Here is a 16,372-nt window from a genome sequence, read left to right on the forward strand (position 1 = left end):
TGGTTTGCTTCTTATTTCACATGTAATTGACAATTAAGCTAGAAAAATGAAAAAAATAAACCTAACAGTATAAATAAAACCCAGAAAGAAGGGGCCAGCCTGGTGGCGCAGCAGTTAAGTTCGCACATTCCGCTTCAGCGGCTCGGGGTTCACCAGTTCAATCCCAGGTGCGGACATGGCTCCACTTGTCATGCCATGCTGTGGCAGGCATCCCACATATAAAGTAGAGGAAGATGGGCATGGATGTTAGCTTAGGGCCAGTCTTCCTCAGCAAAAAGAGGAGGATTGGCAGCAGATATTAGCTGAAGGCTAATCTTCCTCAAATAAAAATTAAATTAAATTAAAAAAATGAGAAAGAAGTTGGGGTATGCAAAAAGGGGTCTTAATTCCATTCTTTGGAAGTAAAGTCAGAGGTGTTTAACAGAGTAAGCATAAAAGCAACATTCAAAGGATCATGGGTTGCCTGAATTCGAGTGAGAACAATATGTGACAGCGGTGACTGAATTCTCAACAGTAATCAATTACCAAAGAGGGTTGAGCTAGCCAACATGTTACACATGTTGTACACTATTACTGTACAAGCGCATTTTCAGCCATCATATATTATACAAGTCTTACTTTATTCATGCTCTATATCTGCGGTCATTTCTAGTTACAAAACTCTAAGTCTCACATATATAAAAAGAACTGACAGTTATTCTATTCCATGAATACTAAGGAAGAATTATTTACCAGTTGACTAAACTACACTAGACTGTGAGACTCTCGAGGGCAGTGATGAAATAGGTAAGCCTTGTTTCCTGTATTACACTTGGCAGAGTATCTGATAAATACAGATATTCTGCAAATGTTTGTTGAATGAAGGAGTCAATGAGTAAAGAATAAACAAACGAATATGTGAACAAACCAATGAATAAAGTAGACCACCAATCTTGCTTCAGGATATCTTCTGGTCTCAAGGGGCTACTGGTCCTAAATAAATAAATCCATACATACATACCTTGTTCTCATAAATTTATATAGACGTGAGAGGGGAAAGAACAACAGAGACGGGGAAAAGGAAGTGAGGGAGGTGGAGAACAGACTAAAAAGCCCATTTCAGATAGTTTATGTCTTCCTTAAGAGCTGTAATGAAACAATACATAAAAGGTACTTTACAAGGTAGAAAGATCTTCCTAAATCCACATTATCTCTTACAATTAATACTTATTTTAAGAATAGCATAAAAAGAACCACAAAAATATACATTACGAATCACAAAGCTACATACATTGTTTAAAAACAGAAACCAGGATTTTAAAAAATGACCTTGCTTTAAACCCAGTTTCCTTAGTGGATTTACAGAAAAACAGACATTCTTCAGAGACTACTTCATCAGATAAAGTAAATGAGGTCTTAACTGCATGCACTGTTGCCTTTTTAAAAAGCCAAACAAAACATTCTGCTTTGTCAGGGTTAGAAGAAATAAAACAATTGGTGCTACCATGCTGAGAGGTAGTAAAATAAAAGCTAAGTGGTTTCAGAAATAAATATGAGATATATATTATTCTTGTATTGAAAAAACTGAAGCCTTTATCGACAGTTACATGTGTATCCAATTACTTAATTAAAGTTGGGCTACACAAGTTTGGGGGGGTGTCTTCCCTTCCTGATAGGGCTGGAAAACAAGTTTTCTTGAAGCAACAGAGAAATTGACAGATGGCAGCGCTTTGGAGACATCCAATCATCCAGGCCGACTGCTCTCTTCCAAGCACAGCTCACCTTCACACACCCTAACTCAAGTACTGGTCAAGAAAAAAAAAGACAGGAGGTACAAGAGTCTTCTGTCTCTAAATCTATATCATTTAAGCAGTTCCATTCTTTCAACTTCCTAACAGGAAACTCAAATTCCATTCCACGGGATAAACACACTGCATCTTGAGAGGCACCTCACTCAGTGCAATATAAGCACACTGCAGAAATTCTCCTAGTCCACCTCCACTTGACAGCCCATGTTTTCCACTCTCTTTGTAAAAATCTGGGGCCCACAGCATCTTTCCCAGGTTTAGCAGACTATCTCCTAGATTAGTCTCAAACTTTAGCTCTAATTGGCTTTCCTTTCAACCAACTAAACAACTACAGTTCCAATGTAAAGATAGAAAATTAGGCTAGAAGCTACTGATCTTGTGGTTTATTGAAAAAAGAACTGGTGAGATTAGATGATTTACTTCAAGTCACAACTCTGGCATTTACCGCTCCATGGTCTTAAGCAAACTGCAATCTAGTTAAGCCTGAGGTTTCTCCTCTGTATAGTTGGATAGTAATAAACAATAATAATTATATTGAACAGATACTATGTGCCAGGCATTGCATTAATTACTCTGATGATCGTAATTACTCTAACAGATGATCTCTTTTAATTTTCACAATACTATTAATATTGCCATTTTATAGATGAGCACACTGAGACCTATAGAGAGGGTGAATAACTCATACAACGTCACACAGTAAATGATGAGGCCAAGTGTGAACTCAAGCTACCTCTTTCTAATCTTTCTCTACAACTCCTTTACTCAAAACACCACCACAGAGGCCCACTCATCATTCTCTGCGTAAGACATGGTCTTTCACAGTTCAATACCACCATTCATGGGGCCGATTAGGGGCAGGGGCTCCTCACCTGCTTAAACTGCCTTTGAACCCACCTATGACATAAACTTTGAGACACAGCCTAAATATCCACTTTCTATGGAAGCCCCCTCTAACTCATCCATACAATTCATCACAGTCCTAAGATAACTCTGTTCACCCATGTACTACTGTACTTACAATCTTAGAATTCAACTGTCCTGTGTTTGTTTCACCCTCTGTCCTGTGGGATTCTCAAAGGCAGATACCAAATAAATGCATCTTTCTACCCTCTGCACTTTACAAAAGTTCAATCCCATTTTTCGAATAAATGAATACCAACACACAGGGTTCTTTAGGGTTTTTTTTTATTTTTAGGAAATAAATTTTATTTATTTATTTATTCTTTGCTAGGAGAGTCTCCCTGAGCTAATATCTGCTGTCAATCTTCCTCTTTTCCCCCCTCCCCAAAACCCCAGTACAGAGTTGTAAATTCTTGTTGTGAGTCCTGGTAGTTCTATGTGAGCCACTACCACAGCATGGCAACTGACAGATGAGTGGTGTGGTTCCATGTCCAGGGATGGAACACCAGCTGCTGAAGCTGACCATGCTAACTTTAACCGCTAGGCCATAAGGGCTGGCTCTCTTTAGTTTTCTTAAAGAGTAAACATAAAAGACTTTTATATAGGAAATAAAGTAATAAACTTTCTAAACTGTAAAAGCATCTATAACTATTTAATGTATATCCTCACCATACAATCTATGAACTACTCCGAAGAAAGTCTTAAACATTCTACTCAATTAACTTTAATCTAGGGTTTCTTTAAGGATGTATCTAAACTTGAGTACCTCTAAATTTTTGCTTTTATATCCAAATTCAAAGTTATTCTCCCCTCCTCAAACTAAATTTTGTTTACCAGAAAAGTAGTAAGCAAGATGCACTTTTTATTTAGAGCAATGGCATATCCTTTAACAGGCTAGAATTTGAAATGATTTTTTTTTCTTTTAGTGAAGACTGGTCCTGAGCTAACATCTGTTGCCAATCCTCCTCTTTTTGTTTGAGGAAGATTGTCTCTGAGCTAAGATCTGTGCCAATCTTCCTCTACTTTGTACGTGGGACGCTGACACAGCATGGCTTGATGAGCAGTGTGTAGGTCTGTGCCCGGGACCTGAATCTGCGAACCCCAGGCCACCAAAGTGGAGCACACAAACTTAACCACTATGTCACCAGGTTGACCCTTGAAATGATTTTTTAAAACCAGTTATTTCTTCTTATATAATTACTAAGAAGTTATATATTCATTTCAAAGTTTATATAAAATAATGATTACATAAAGAAGAATTTGCAAAATTTAAGATTAAATCTCCATTCTACTTCTGCCTAAAGTTTTTAATTGGGCCACTTACTTGAAGGTATTTATTAAACCAGAATTGAAAGTTCTACAACTTAATAATAGATACTTTACAGGTATGAGCCAATAGTGCCATCCACTGTTGCTACGGATGATCTTTTCCAAATACATTTTTATAATAAGATTGCTTTAAAATTTCATTTGTACAATAATTAAGTGAAAATAAGGTGTTTGAGGACTTCATTGAAGTTATCAAAACTGCAAATTTCAGGACAATTAGTTTTTGGATAAAAGTAAAAATGTAACAAATTCAAAACTGCCATAAATACTTCAATTTCACACATTTGTTTCAGATAAGTTTCACTTCATTCATAGTCCAAATTAAGAAATTCTTATTTTCTACAAAACAATCATCTATTGCAAGAGAGAAGTAATTAGAATTATATTATAGCTCAGCCAAAAAAATCTTTTGCATTTAATCAACAATGCTGTCACTGAAATATTAAAATATTTGTGAAGCGAATACTATGAGCAAGACACTGTACTAATAGCTGTGGGAGAGATTAATTGTTTTAAAAGTTTGTCAAACATTCATTTAAAACTGAACGAATGAAGTAGAGGACTGATGAGCTGATGAATTAGATAAAGTCGTAACCTTAAATTCTAGTACTAGTAACTTTCTTGCCTAAACAATACAAAGGATGAAGAGAAAGGAAGGGGAGAAGGGGTCTTGGGGAATGTTGGTATAGGATATAGCAATAGCAAAATTCTAAGGAAAACCTACTAAAGTGCCCATAATGTGTCAGGCCACACAGAGGGTAGGCAGCATGTGTGCATGTTAGAAAAGAGATCGCCTCCAAGAGGTTAACTAATTGATGTGAGTCACAGGGCTAGAAAATAACGGTGTCCATACTCCAAATCCCTAAGCGCAGAGCTCTCTCCAATAGACCACGGACTCTTGCCTTCTCCAGAACAGGCTGGTGCCATATTCCAGGTTCACGACTAGGGGCTCCTGGCCTCCAAAAGCTTAGAGAAGAACAAGAACGGTAAGAAGCGCTCTACTCACTTGGGGATGCGCTGAAAGAACAGCTACACCCTCCAGACCCAGGTTTCACATGGGCCACGTGAGGACTTCCACAATTTACTTCTGAAAACATTTAATGTAGAGACCATAATAGAAAACGTGTGAGTTATTTTAAGCTACAACTCTGAGAACAGTCTCTCTTTGCTACTATTTAATCAGAAAGACTAGCTTCCAGAGATTACTGGTATCTTTTAGCTGTCTTTTATCCTTATCCTTGGTCAACAGCAGAGGCTTTGCAAATTAGCAGAATAAATAACAGAAATAAGTTTTCATTTGTGAAAGTAGAGGTTAACTACTAACCACAAATGGTTAACTAATAGCATAAAAGATAGTAGAAATGGGATCTCATTAGTGAAATCAGTGGCACTCAAGATAAGTGGATTGGCTAAAATATCTTCCAGAAGAGGGTAAAGAATCTTGCAACACACTAGCCAAGACCAGTGTTTCTCAAATATCTACAGAGACAGATCAGGATACGTATTTCCAACTTCTCGTAAGCCAATATTTTTGTAAAATACAGCGGAAATGAATGACTGCAGCAACGTTAAACTGCCTTAAAAGTTCCTAAAATGTTCACTCTCAATTTCTGTACCTGTCACAGACCAGCCACCGATAGTTAATGACCCCACATTGTTCCATGGATCACACTTTGGGTAGCACTGGCTTGGACCATTAAGAATATTATTCTGGTTTGGTTCCTCCCCTCCCCTCACTCCAGACATTGGGTAGAAGATTCTAGTTGCCTGAGGCTGACAATATTGTCTCATCTGGTTCAAGTCAAACTTTCATGCAAGGTTTGATTTAATCAACCAAAAGGAGAAAGAATTAGGACTTTACCAAGCTTACAAGAGCAGCTGGACTGTGCCAGCTTGCTCAATAAATTCTTACTGCAGATTTTGGACTGGGACTTGCTTTCATTATAACCGGACAGCTGGGTTGTAGGGAGGCAACTAATCCTCACTGGTAGCTACTAGTGTCTATCAAAAAAATCCCTAAGAGTTGTACACGACAAAATTGGCTTAGGTTAATTTGCAGTCACTGGGCCTAATATATAAAAAAAATATATTGACCCATAATTTTTAATTAAGTAAATGACTATAAAGTTTGCTGAATTCTTTTTGGAAAATGTTTTATCTTGAAATATTGCCTCTTAGAGAAAGGTGTCATGATAGTCTTCTCTTTTTTTTCTTCTTCTTCTTCTTCTTTTTTTTTTTTTTTGGTGAGGAAGATTGGCCCTGAGCTAACATCTGTTGCCAATCTTCCTCTTGTCTTTTCCCTCTCCTCAAAGCCCCAGTATATAGTTATATATCTTAGTTGTAAGTCATTCTAGTTCTCCTATGTGGGATGCTGCCACAGCATGGCTTAATGAGCAATGCATAGATCCACACCCAGGATCTGAACCAGCGAACCCTGGGCTGACCAAGAGGAACACACCAACTTAACCATTCGGCCATGGAGCTGACCCCCTCATGATATTCTAACAGTTGTCTCTGTGGATGGTACTGAGGCAGCAGGAGCTATTCCCAAAAGAGCAGATTCAGAATACGGCCATGGTTTATATAATTAGGACATCTGAACAATAGTACAGCACGAACCAAAAAAATAAGAATATCTTGTTTCTTGACACCATGCTAAGATATAAGGACTCAATGAATCATTATTGTATATACTAAATATGTAGTCATTTCAAAGAGATTATGATATAAAGTGTCCCAAATTTTATCCCCCCAAAATATTAAAAAGATTCACCCTACTATAAGTATGATATCACCTATATTAAAACTTCTAACAGGATCTCTTCAGAACTTTAATTCAAGCTTTATAAGAGCACTTTTAATTAAGTATCTCTAAAAATAGTTTTTTTTATAGATTGTAATTTTCTGAAAGCTACAATTTAAGAGTAACATAAAAAGACAGCATTTGATGGAGGCTGGCCCTGTGGCCGAGTGGTTAAGTTCGTGTGCTCTGCTGCAGGCGGCCCAGTGTTTCGTTGGTTTGAATCCTGGGCGCAGACATGGCACTGCTCATCAAACCACGCTGAGGCAGCATCCCACATGCCACAACTAGAAGGACCCACAATGAAGAATATACAACTATGTACCGGGGGGCTTTGGGGAGAAAAAGGAAAAAAATAAAATCTTTACAAAAAAAGAACAAAAAAAAGACAGCATTTGAGGCTTATATTCTCCTTCTGTCTCCACAGTCACTACTAGAAAAAAGTAAGGCAATCACACAAATAGGGTTCCCTGACAAAAACTGAGCTTCTCACCCTCAGCTCACTTCTTCTGTTCATGCACATGTTGACTCCCTGGTATACGGACCATGGCATGTGTGTACCGACAGTGGCAGCAGTCTTGCTTGATGACACAGGTCAAGGAGACGATGACCTTCTCACTGGGTTGCTTCCACTGCATCTCATAGAAGGGCAGTGAAAGGATATCTGAGTATCTCACGGGTCTTAAATTCAGAGGTCTCAGGAGTCACTGCTGGGTAGGACTTAAAAGCATTCCCCAGACTATGGAATAGAATGAGATCCAAATCCTCCCCAAACAGGAGCTGCAATTAACACTGTGTTTATAGCTCCATGTTTTGGATTATTTCAGTCGATTATTTCGATTAGTTCTGTTGTTGACTTGGGAAATGTTTATCTTTGCATATATCACAGTATCTACTACAATACCTGGTAATGTGCCATGTACATAATAATTACATTTTCAAATGTACTCTGATTATATCTGGATAATAACTATTTCATGTTTTAATCATTAGAATCAGAAAGATAACAAAATGTTGGGCCGGCCAAGTGGCGCAGCAGTTAAGTGCGCACGTTTCGCTTCGATGGCCTGGGGTTTGCCGGTTTGAATCCCAGGTGCAGACATGGCACCGCTTGTCAAGCCATGCTGTGGCAGGCGTCCCACATACAAAGTAGAGGGAGATGGGCATGGATGATGGCTCAGGGCCAGTCTTCCTCAGCAAAAAGAGGAGGATTGGTGGCAGTTTGCTCAGGGCTAATCTTTCTCAAAAAAAAACCAAAACAAAACAAAAAACAAAAAACAACAAAACAAAATGTCATTAGTAGTAATTATATTTCTCCAAAAACCCCTTCACTTATACGGAATAAATTTGTGTTCTTGTTTTTTCATTCATTCATTTAAATATTTAGTGAGCACCTACATATCCAGCACAGGAATAGGGACTGACAAATTCTGGACGTTACAGAAAGAAAGTGAAAACATCTGAGTTAGTTTGTTTTCCCAGAGCTAAGATGTTACAAGGGGGAAAAAGTAACAGATACTTTAAAAGATGATAATAAATTCAAGTACGCAATCTCAAAGAAAATTAGATTCCCCTTAAAGGTTCCCATATACCATCGCTTTATGTCTGACAGATGGCAAATAACAAGACAGACAAGAGAAATGTTAAAAGAGAAAGTATCGGTGAAGCATTTCAGGGTCAGACAGTATTTTCTAACAGGTGTTTAGCCCAAGGGAGGATTATCCCTTCCAACTAGGGATAATCTGATAGTAGTATCTAAAGGATGATATGACTTATATCATGAACCGCTAAGCAGCATCCAACTCTTAGCTTTGGACGAGTGAAAATTGCCAAGGGATTGTCAAAACTGATGACTTTAATAGTGACAGAGAAGGCAAAACAGAGCTCGGATTTGCTTTATGGCCCAATTTCTGATTCTTACTCTTTGTCCTCTACATTACCTTCTGGCTCCACTCACTACAAGAAAAAAGTAAGGCAATCACACAAATGGGGTCCCTAACAAAAACTGAGCTTCTCACCCTCAGCGCACTTCTGCGTATGCGCATGTCGACTTCCTAGTATATGGACCACGGCTCTTGGGTGATACATTTTTACACAAATATGCGCACATCCAGCTCTGCTGTGCTTTAGAACTTTAACCTCACTCCACTAATGTAATGAGAATAAGCAAAGATTCTAGAATCAATCTTTGAATTTCGTATCTTTACCTCAGAAACTAGATTATTTCTGGAGGAATATTAAATTAGAATCTAACACTAGATATAGCTTCCAGTTTATAGAAAATACATAGGATAGAATATCAACTGAACAGCAACACCACAGGGAGGAAGGGAAGGAAGAAGAAAATGGACAAATCCTAAAAGGGAGTGAGGAGATATTCCGATCAAGAACTGGTCATATCTCAAGTCAGTGTCATCAAAAAGAGACTGTAGTGGGGCTGGCCTGGTGGCGCAGTGGTTAAGTTCACATGCTGTGCTTTGGCGGCCCGGGGTTTGCTGGTTCAGATCCCGGGTGTGGACCATGCACTGCTTGTCAAGCCATGCTGTGGCAGGCGTCCCACATATAACGTAGAGGAAGCTGGGAATGGATGTTAGCTCAGGGTCAGTCTTCCTCAGCAAAAAGAGGAGGATTGGCGGCAGATGTTAGCTCAGGGCTAATCTTCCTCAAAAAAAAAAAAAGAAAAGAGACTGTAGTATATTAACTAAACCATAAGAGACATAACACGGAACACTCCATCCTCTCTTTTGCCTGACAGCATGAAGAAGCTGAATAGCTTTCTCTGAATTAAATTGGTCAAGACTTTGAAGAAAAATGAAGCGGTAAGTTCTACACTGGCACTTTCATCCTTCACTCCTATCTCTAAGGAAGCACAAAAGTGTCCCTCTTCCTTTCCAACGCTTACCTTTCTAACCGTGTACGTAATCTGGATAAACAGCTTCTCCTGTCACTGGATTTCAAATCCTTACCCCTCTGCCTCTAAATAAGCTTAGATAGAAAAATTTTTCTACTTTCAAAGATCACTTCTTTTACTTTATAGTCGAACTCCTCCAAAGAGTAATCCACCTGTAGCAAAACTAATTTCTAACCTGTTTTCTAGTTTTCCCAGTCTTCCAAAATCATTTCTCCTTAAGGAGTCTGAAGCAATTGGTAGTATGACACTCCATATTCATAAAACCTTCATCTCTGACAACTTTTATGTCATGTATAACTTCTCTGTCTCCTCCTATTTCCTATACACAGGCATTGACCACTCACCTTCAGGGACCTCATTCACTCTCTTTTGGGGCTTGTATTTCTATCTCCAACCATTCTTTTTAACTTCTAAATCCAGTTATAAATAACCCCACTGGAGTGTGCCAAAGCCCATCTTATTCAGCATTACACAGCTCTGCCACCCTTGCTTTTCATTCCCAAAACTCCCACTCAGGCTCTCAATCCTTCCTGGCTGGGTTGCTATAAGGGCCTCCTAAGCAGTCTCGCTCTATCCACTTTCCAACTCCAACCCACACTACAAGGTGGCAGCAGAATAATCTTCCCAAGGCCTAGCTATGATTATGTCTCACCTCTGTCCCAGACTTCACTGGCTCTCCTTTCCCTTACCAACTGAATTAATTGTAATTTCTCATCCTGGGGCAAGTAGAGTCTTTAGACAAAAGACAATTTATCCCACTTTTCCTTACATATACTGGAAACTCCACACAAATTGGAGAAAAGTATCTTCTCCATAGACAATTCATACGGTCCAGTTCCATGCCTTTGTTCATTCCTTCCGCTACCTACAATTTTCTCTTATACCTAACCTAAGCCCTGGAATCTTGCACGCCAAATGGGAATTAAAGCTGCGGATGGTATTCAGGCGGCTAATCAGCTGACATTAAAATAGGGAGGGCATCCTGGATTATCTGGGTGGGCCCAATGTAATCACTTAAAAGTGGGAGAGAGAGACAAAGTCAGAGGGAGAGACATGTGACCATGGAAGAAACACACAAAGAAACACAATGTTGCTGGCTTTGAAGATAGAAGATGGGGACCACAAGTGGGTGGCCTACAGAAGCTGGAAAAAGAAAAGAGATTCTCCCCAATAGCCTACAGAACACAGCCCTGCTCACACCTTGATTTTAGCATAGTAAGACCCATGTTAGATATCCAACCTCGAGATCTGGAAGATAATAAACCTGTGCCGTTTTAAGCCACCTAATTTCTGGTAATTTGTTACAGCAGCAATAGAAATTACATACATCTCTATATTTCAAATGTCACTACAATGCAAAGATTATTCTGCTCCCACAAAATCCCTCTCTGTCGACCACAATGGGGACAATCGTTTGTTCCTTTGAACCCACAAAATATCTGACAGGAATTAACAGATAAGTCTCAGTCACTGACTAGCTGCACAACAATGTGAAGTCACTTAACCTCTCTGTACCTTAGTTTCCTCATCTATTAAAAAATCTCATAAGGCTGTTGTGAGGATAAAATACAAGAAAAAATACACATTTCATAGAATTGTGTCTGGCCTGAAGACAGAAAAGAATCTTGAGCTTGAGGATTTCAAGTAGTTCAGTATGACTAAATACTCGAGTGTGAGGTGGGAAGCAACAAAATGGAGAAGTACACAGAGACGAGAAAAATAAAGCATCTTTGAAAACAAAGAGTTAAAACCGACACTCAATAGGTCAAAGGTAGCTGTAAAGTCACCTTGCAGAGACCAAATGGATCCTAATAGGGTTTGACAGACCCTAAAATATTGATATACTTAAAGGAATGTGTCTAGCCAAAAAGGGGTTGATCAGTCCTGCATATTAAAAAAAAAAAAAAAAAGAGGTACTCAGAAACGTTTTGACTTTGTCCCTCTAAAGACATCGCCCAGGAGAAAGTATGCTTAGTCAAACTCCAAGTGTTATTGTCCAGTTGGCAAGGCAATCTGTACTGTAAAGAGAATTTAACATAATCCCATTAAACTTTCAAATTACATAACTTGATGATTCATTCATTCAATAAGTAAATACGTATTAAATCCCTACTGTGTACCTTCTTCTGTGTACTAAGGATACAATGGTGAATAAGAGAGTTGAAATTCCTTACCACCATAAAGCTTATGGCATGCCAGTGAGGGGAGACAGATGATTACAATATAAATGAACATATGTTTATTTCAATGGTGTGAAGTGTTACAGAGGTAAATAAGGCAAATGTGGAGGGGAGCAAATGTAGGGATGCTGCAATTTTATATAGGAATTCAGCAATCAAAAAAACCCCACAGGGGCCAGCCCAGTGGCATGGTGGTTAAGTTCACGCACTCTGCTTCCATGGCCTGGGGTTCAGGGGTTCAGATCCTGGACATGGACCTATACACTGCTCATTAAGCCATGCTGTGGTGGAATCCCCCCATACCAAAAATAGAGGGAGATTGGCACAAACGTTAGCTCAGAGACAAACTTCCTCAAGCAAAAAGAGGAAAATTGGTAACAGATGTTGGCCTAGGGCCAATCTTGCTCACCAGAAAAAGAAAAATCAAAACACAATGCACTATCTGAAGGAAGAAGAACTGAAAGGGTCCAGTAAACAGCATTACAGGGGCCAGCCCAGTGGCTCAGCAGTTAAGTGTGCACGTTCTGCTTCGGCGGCCCAGGATTCGCCAGTTTGGATCCCAGGTACGGACATGGCACCGCTTGGCACACCATGCTGTGGCAGGCGTCCCACGTATAAAGTAGAGGAAGATGGGCATGGATGTTAGCTCAGGGCCAGTCTTCCTCAGCAAAAAGAGGAGGATTGGCAGAAGTTAACTCAGAGCTAATATTCCTCCCAAAAAAAAGGCTTAAAAAAAACAAAACAGCATTACACTTATAAATTGGCTCATGCTAAGGGAAAATATTAGATACCCCAATCAATGTGACAACTATACTGCTCACTGTTAAATTCTGATTTAATCACTAGTCTCTGAGCTTGATGGGTCCAGGTTTCTGAATCTTAAACAGTGAAGGCCAGACACTGGTCCAGAACAAATTCACCAAGTCAACTGAAAGTCCCCATGGGCTTTTAGGGAAAAACCAAATGTCTTCTTCAACTGTCCCTACTCTTTGGAGGCAGCATGAAGGATTAATCAGAAAGTAAAAGGACTAGAGAAAAGATGACCAGTGACAACATAGCTGCAATAGTGCAGGAGGAAACAAAGCCACTGGCTTAGAAAGAGGTAGAAAGATGGTGGAGAAGGAAAGATAAGTTCACTTGCTCTGAACGAGAAATAGCATGAAGAAAACAAAGAACAGAAGGAGAACAATTTTTTTAAAAAGGGAGGGGGCCGGCCTGGTGGCGCAGTGGTTAAGTGGACACGTTCCGCTTCTCAGTGGCCCAGGGTTCGCCAGTTTGGATCCCAGGTGCAGACATGGCACTGCTTGGCACACCATACTGTAGTAGGCATCCCACATATAAAGTAGAGGAAGATGGGCACGGATGTTAGCTCAGGGCCAGTCTTCCTCAGCAAAAAGAGGAGGATTGGCAGTAGTTAGCTCAGGGCTAATCTTCCTCAAAAAAATAAATAAATAAATAAAAATGTTTTTTTTTAAAAAAAGGAAGAATAAAAAAAGGGAAGAAAGATGAAATTGAAAAGGAGCAGGACAACTTAAATCTGTGGGAGATACCAGGGAGCTGTACGAATGGAGGGACTCTCTGCGACTTAAGGAACAGAAGGCCTTGGTTTCATCAAACTTTCACACTACAATAATACAGATTAAAGTGGGAAATAACTTTTTCAGATGGAGTCATAATTTAAAGGAACCAAATTCAATAAATTGAAATAAAACCAAGCATGAATAATTACATCAAGAGTTATAGTCAGGCAGAACTTCAGACTCACACGGAAATTAAGAGTACTTGATATTCAGTCACGATATTTATTTTCAGTTTAAAGCTCATAAGAGTAACATTTTAAAACATGCATTTCAGATAGTTAGTAATCAAAACATGGTTAGTATCTTGGCAATATTTACAATAAGCCTATTGAAAAAACAGTCAGAGATGATGGGATATTAACCACTCCGGAGAATGAAATATTCTTTTTAGAAAGATTTTAACTAAGGGCATAGCTGGAAAATAAAATCCATGTTTATTACCAAAAAGGAGAAGTAAAAATAATCAAAGATATAAAATCTTGCTGCAAATATAAGTGTAATCTGCATACAGGGAACATCTTAGAGGGAACTATATTCATGTGCTTTAGAGCTTTTTGATTTTTCTTTCTCACAAAAACATTCAACTACTTTTCTATGTCACATGACCAGGAAAAAAACTAGAATTCATGAAGTATGTTGAATATTTTATGAGTAACTTTGAGAGAAGCTTACCCAGTGTTGATGGAAATGATTTCTATCAGTGGATTCTTCCTAATCTTTGGCAAATCCAATGGCGCTCCCCCCAACCGTTTTCCATTATCCTTTTTCTGACCCAGCAATCTCACAGAGTGACCTTCAAACAAAGCATATAAACAGACATTACTGTGAGTCACACAACGTCACCTGAATTTACTGTTCTCAACAAATGTGTTAATGTCTTCATTTACCTTTTCCTTTATGAAAACAAACAAACAAAACAACCTAGAGAAGATGTGATCATTGAACCTAAGAATACTGCCAAAGGGAAAAACAGCTGTGCGCGCATCCTACAGTTAAAAGTGCTCTGCTTATGATACTTGCACATTTATACCGCACAGACGAGAGAAACAGAAATATCCTCAGGGTATCATTCCACAAGGTAAGAACGCTCCCAGCACAGACTAGATAAGCGTATGAAGCAGGAAGGGTCCCAGGCCTGCAGGCCAAAGGCACTACAGGAAAAAAAAAGTGCAAAAGCAGATTATCTACTCAAACAAACAGTAAATCAAAAAAGAGAAGACTAAAAAAGCTGAGATAAAATGATACTTTAGGGTTGGATTTTTAAGAACAAACAAAAGTTCTTGAACTTATTTTTATAAACACAGTACAGAAAGAAGTCAGACCACTTCTAGGAGATATTAAAATTTTTATAAATTTGAAATTTTGACTTAATTGCAGAGTTGTAGAAAAACTGGAAGAACAGTATAAAGAACTTCCATCTCCTTCAGATTCCCCAATTATTTTCTATACTGACTTTGTAATTTGCTGTTTATATATGTACATATTTTTAATAACTTTATTGATATATGTCCTATAAAATTCACCCATTGTTAGTATACAATTCAGTGATTTTAAATAAACTTATACAGTTGTACAATCATCATAACCCAGCTTTAGAACACTTCCATCACTCCAAAAATTCCTTCAAGCTTATTTATAGTCGATCCTGTTTTCATACCAAATACACCACATTTTGCTAATGTGTTGATCAGCTGATAGACATTTGGATTTTTTCCAATTAATACCTATTATAATAATGCTTCTATGAATATTCATATACAAGTCTTCATGTGGACATGTTTTCATTTCTCTCAAACAGATTCCTAGGAACAGAATTGCTGGGTCATGTGGTAAATTCATATTTAACTTTACAAGCAACAACTGTTTCCCGAAGTGGTGGTACCATTTCATATCCCACCAGCAGTGTATGAGGGTTTGAATTTCTTCACATAGCTGCCAAGTCCTCACATTGTAGCTTTTTTCCGACAACCGCCATTCTAATGCATGTGTAGTGGTATATTATTGTGGTTTGAAGGAATACGCATTTCCATAATGACTAATGATGTTGACCACCTTTCCATGTGATTATTAGCCATTTGTATGTCTTGTTTGGTAAAATGTTGTGATGGTCAATTTTATGTAACAACTTGATTGGGCCACAGGGTGCCCAGACATTTAGCCAAACATTATTTTGGGTGTGTCTGCGATTATGTTTCTGGATGAGTTGAGATTTGAATCAGTGACTGAGGAAAGCAGATTCCTCTCCCTAACATTAGTAGGCCTTATCCAGTCAATCAAAGGTCTGAGTAGAATAAAATGGCTGAGTAAGACCTAACTCCTCCTGCCTGCCTATTGAGCTGGGTCACTGGCCTTTTCCAGCATTTGGACTCAGACTGAAATATCAGCTCTTCTTGGGTCTCGTGCCTTCCCAGTTGCAGACCTGGAACTTACACTATCAGCTCCCCTAATTCTCAGGCCTTTGCGCTTGGACCGGAACTACACATCCGCTCTCCTGGGTCTTCAGCTTGTCAACAGCAGACAATGGGAATTCTCAGCCTCCTTCATGGTGTGAGCCAATATGTGATAATACATCTCTTTATATACACAGACACACCCCTTATTGGTTCTGTTTTCCTGGAGAACCCTCACTAACACAAATGTCCACGTCAGTATTTTGCCAACATTTTAATTGGAGTGTATGTCTTATTATTGAGTTGTAAGAATTCTTTATACACTCTGATTACAAGACCTTTATCAGATATATTATTTGTAAACATTTTCTCTCAGTCTGTGGCTTATAGTTTCACTTTCACAATGGTAACTTATAAGAAGCAAATGTTTCTTAATTTACTCAAATTAAATTTAACAGTTTTTTTCTTTTGGAGCTCTTGCTTTTGGTACCA

General features: G+C 38.7%; 1 protein-coding gene across 14 annotated transcripts in view; it reads right to left on the reverse strand.

Annotated features, from left to right (window-relative positions):
• CDKAL1 (CDK5 regulatory subunit associated protein 1 like 1) overlaps positions 1-16,372 on the reverse strand; it is a 612,104-nt gene that overhangs the window by 403,850 nt on the left and 191,882 nt on the right. For all 14 annotated transcript variants that reach the window (XM_070515582.1, XM_070515574.1, XM_070515583.1 and 11 more), the window contains one exon: positions 14,163-14,283. In XM_070515582.1, the coding sequence (XP_070371683.1) occupies positions 14,163-14,283 (121 nt within the window). The remainder of the gene's footprint in view (positions 1-14,162; positions 14,284-16,372) is intronic.

This window comes from Equus asinus, chromosome 8, assembly GCF_041296235.1.
Source record: "Equus asinus isolate D_3611 breed Donkey chromosome 8, EquAss-T2T_v2, whole genome shotgun sequence".
Lineage (NCBI taxonomy): Eukaryota > Metazoa > Chordata > Mammalia > Perissodactyla > Equidae > Equus > Equus asinus.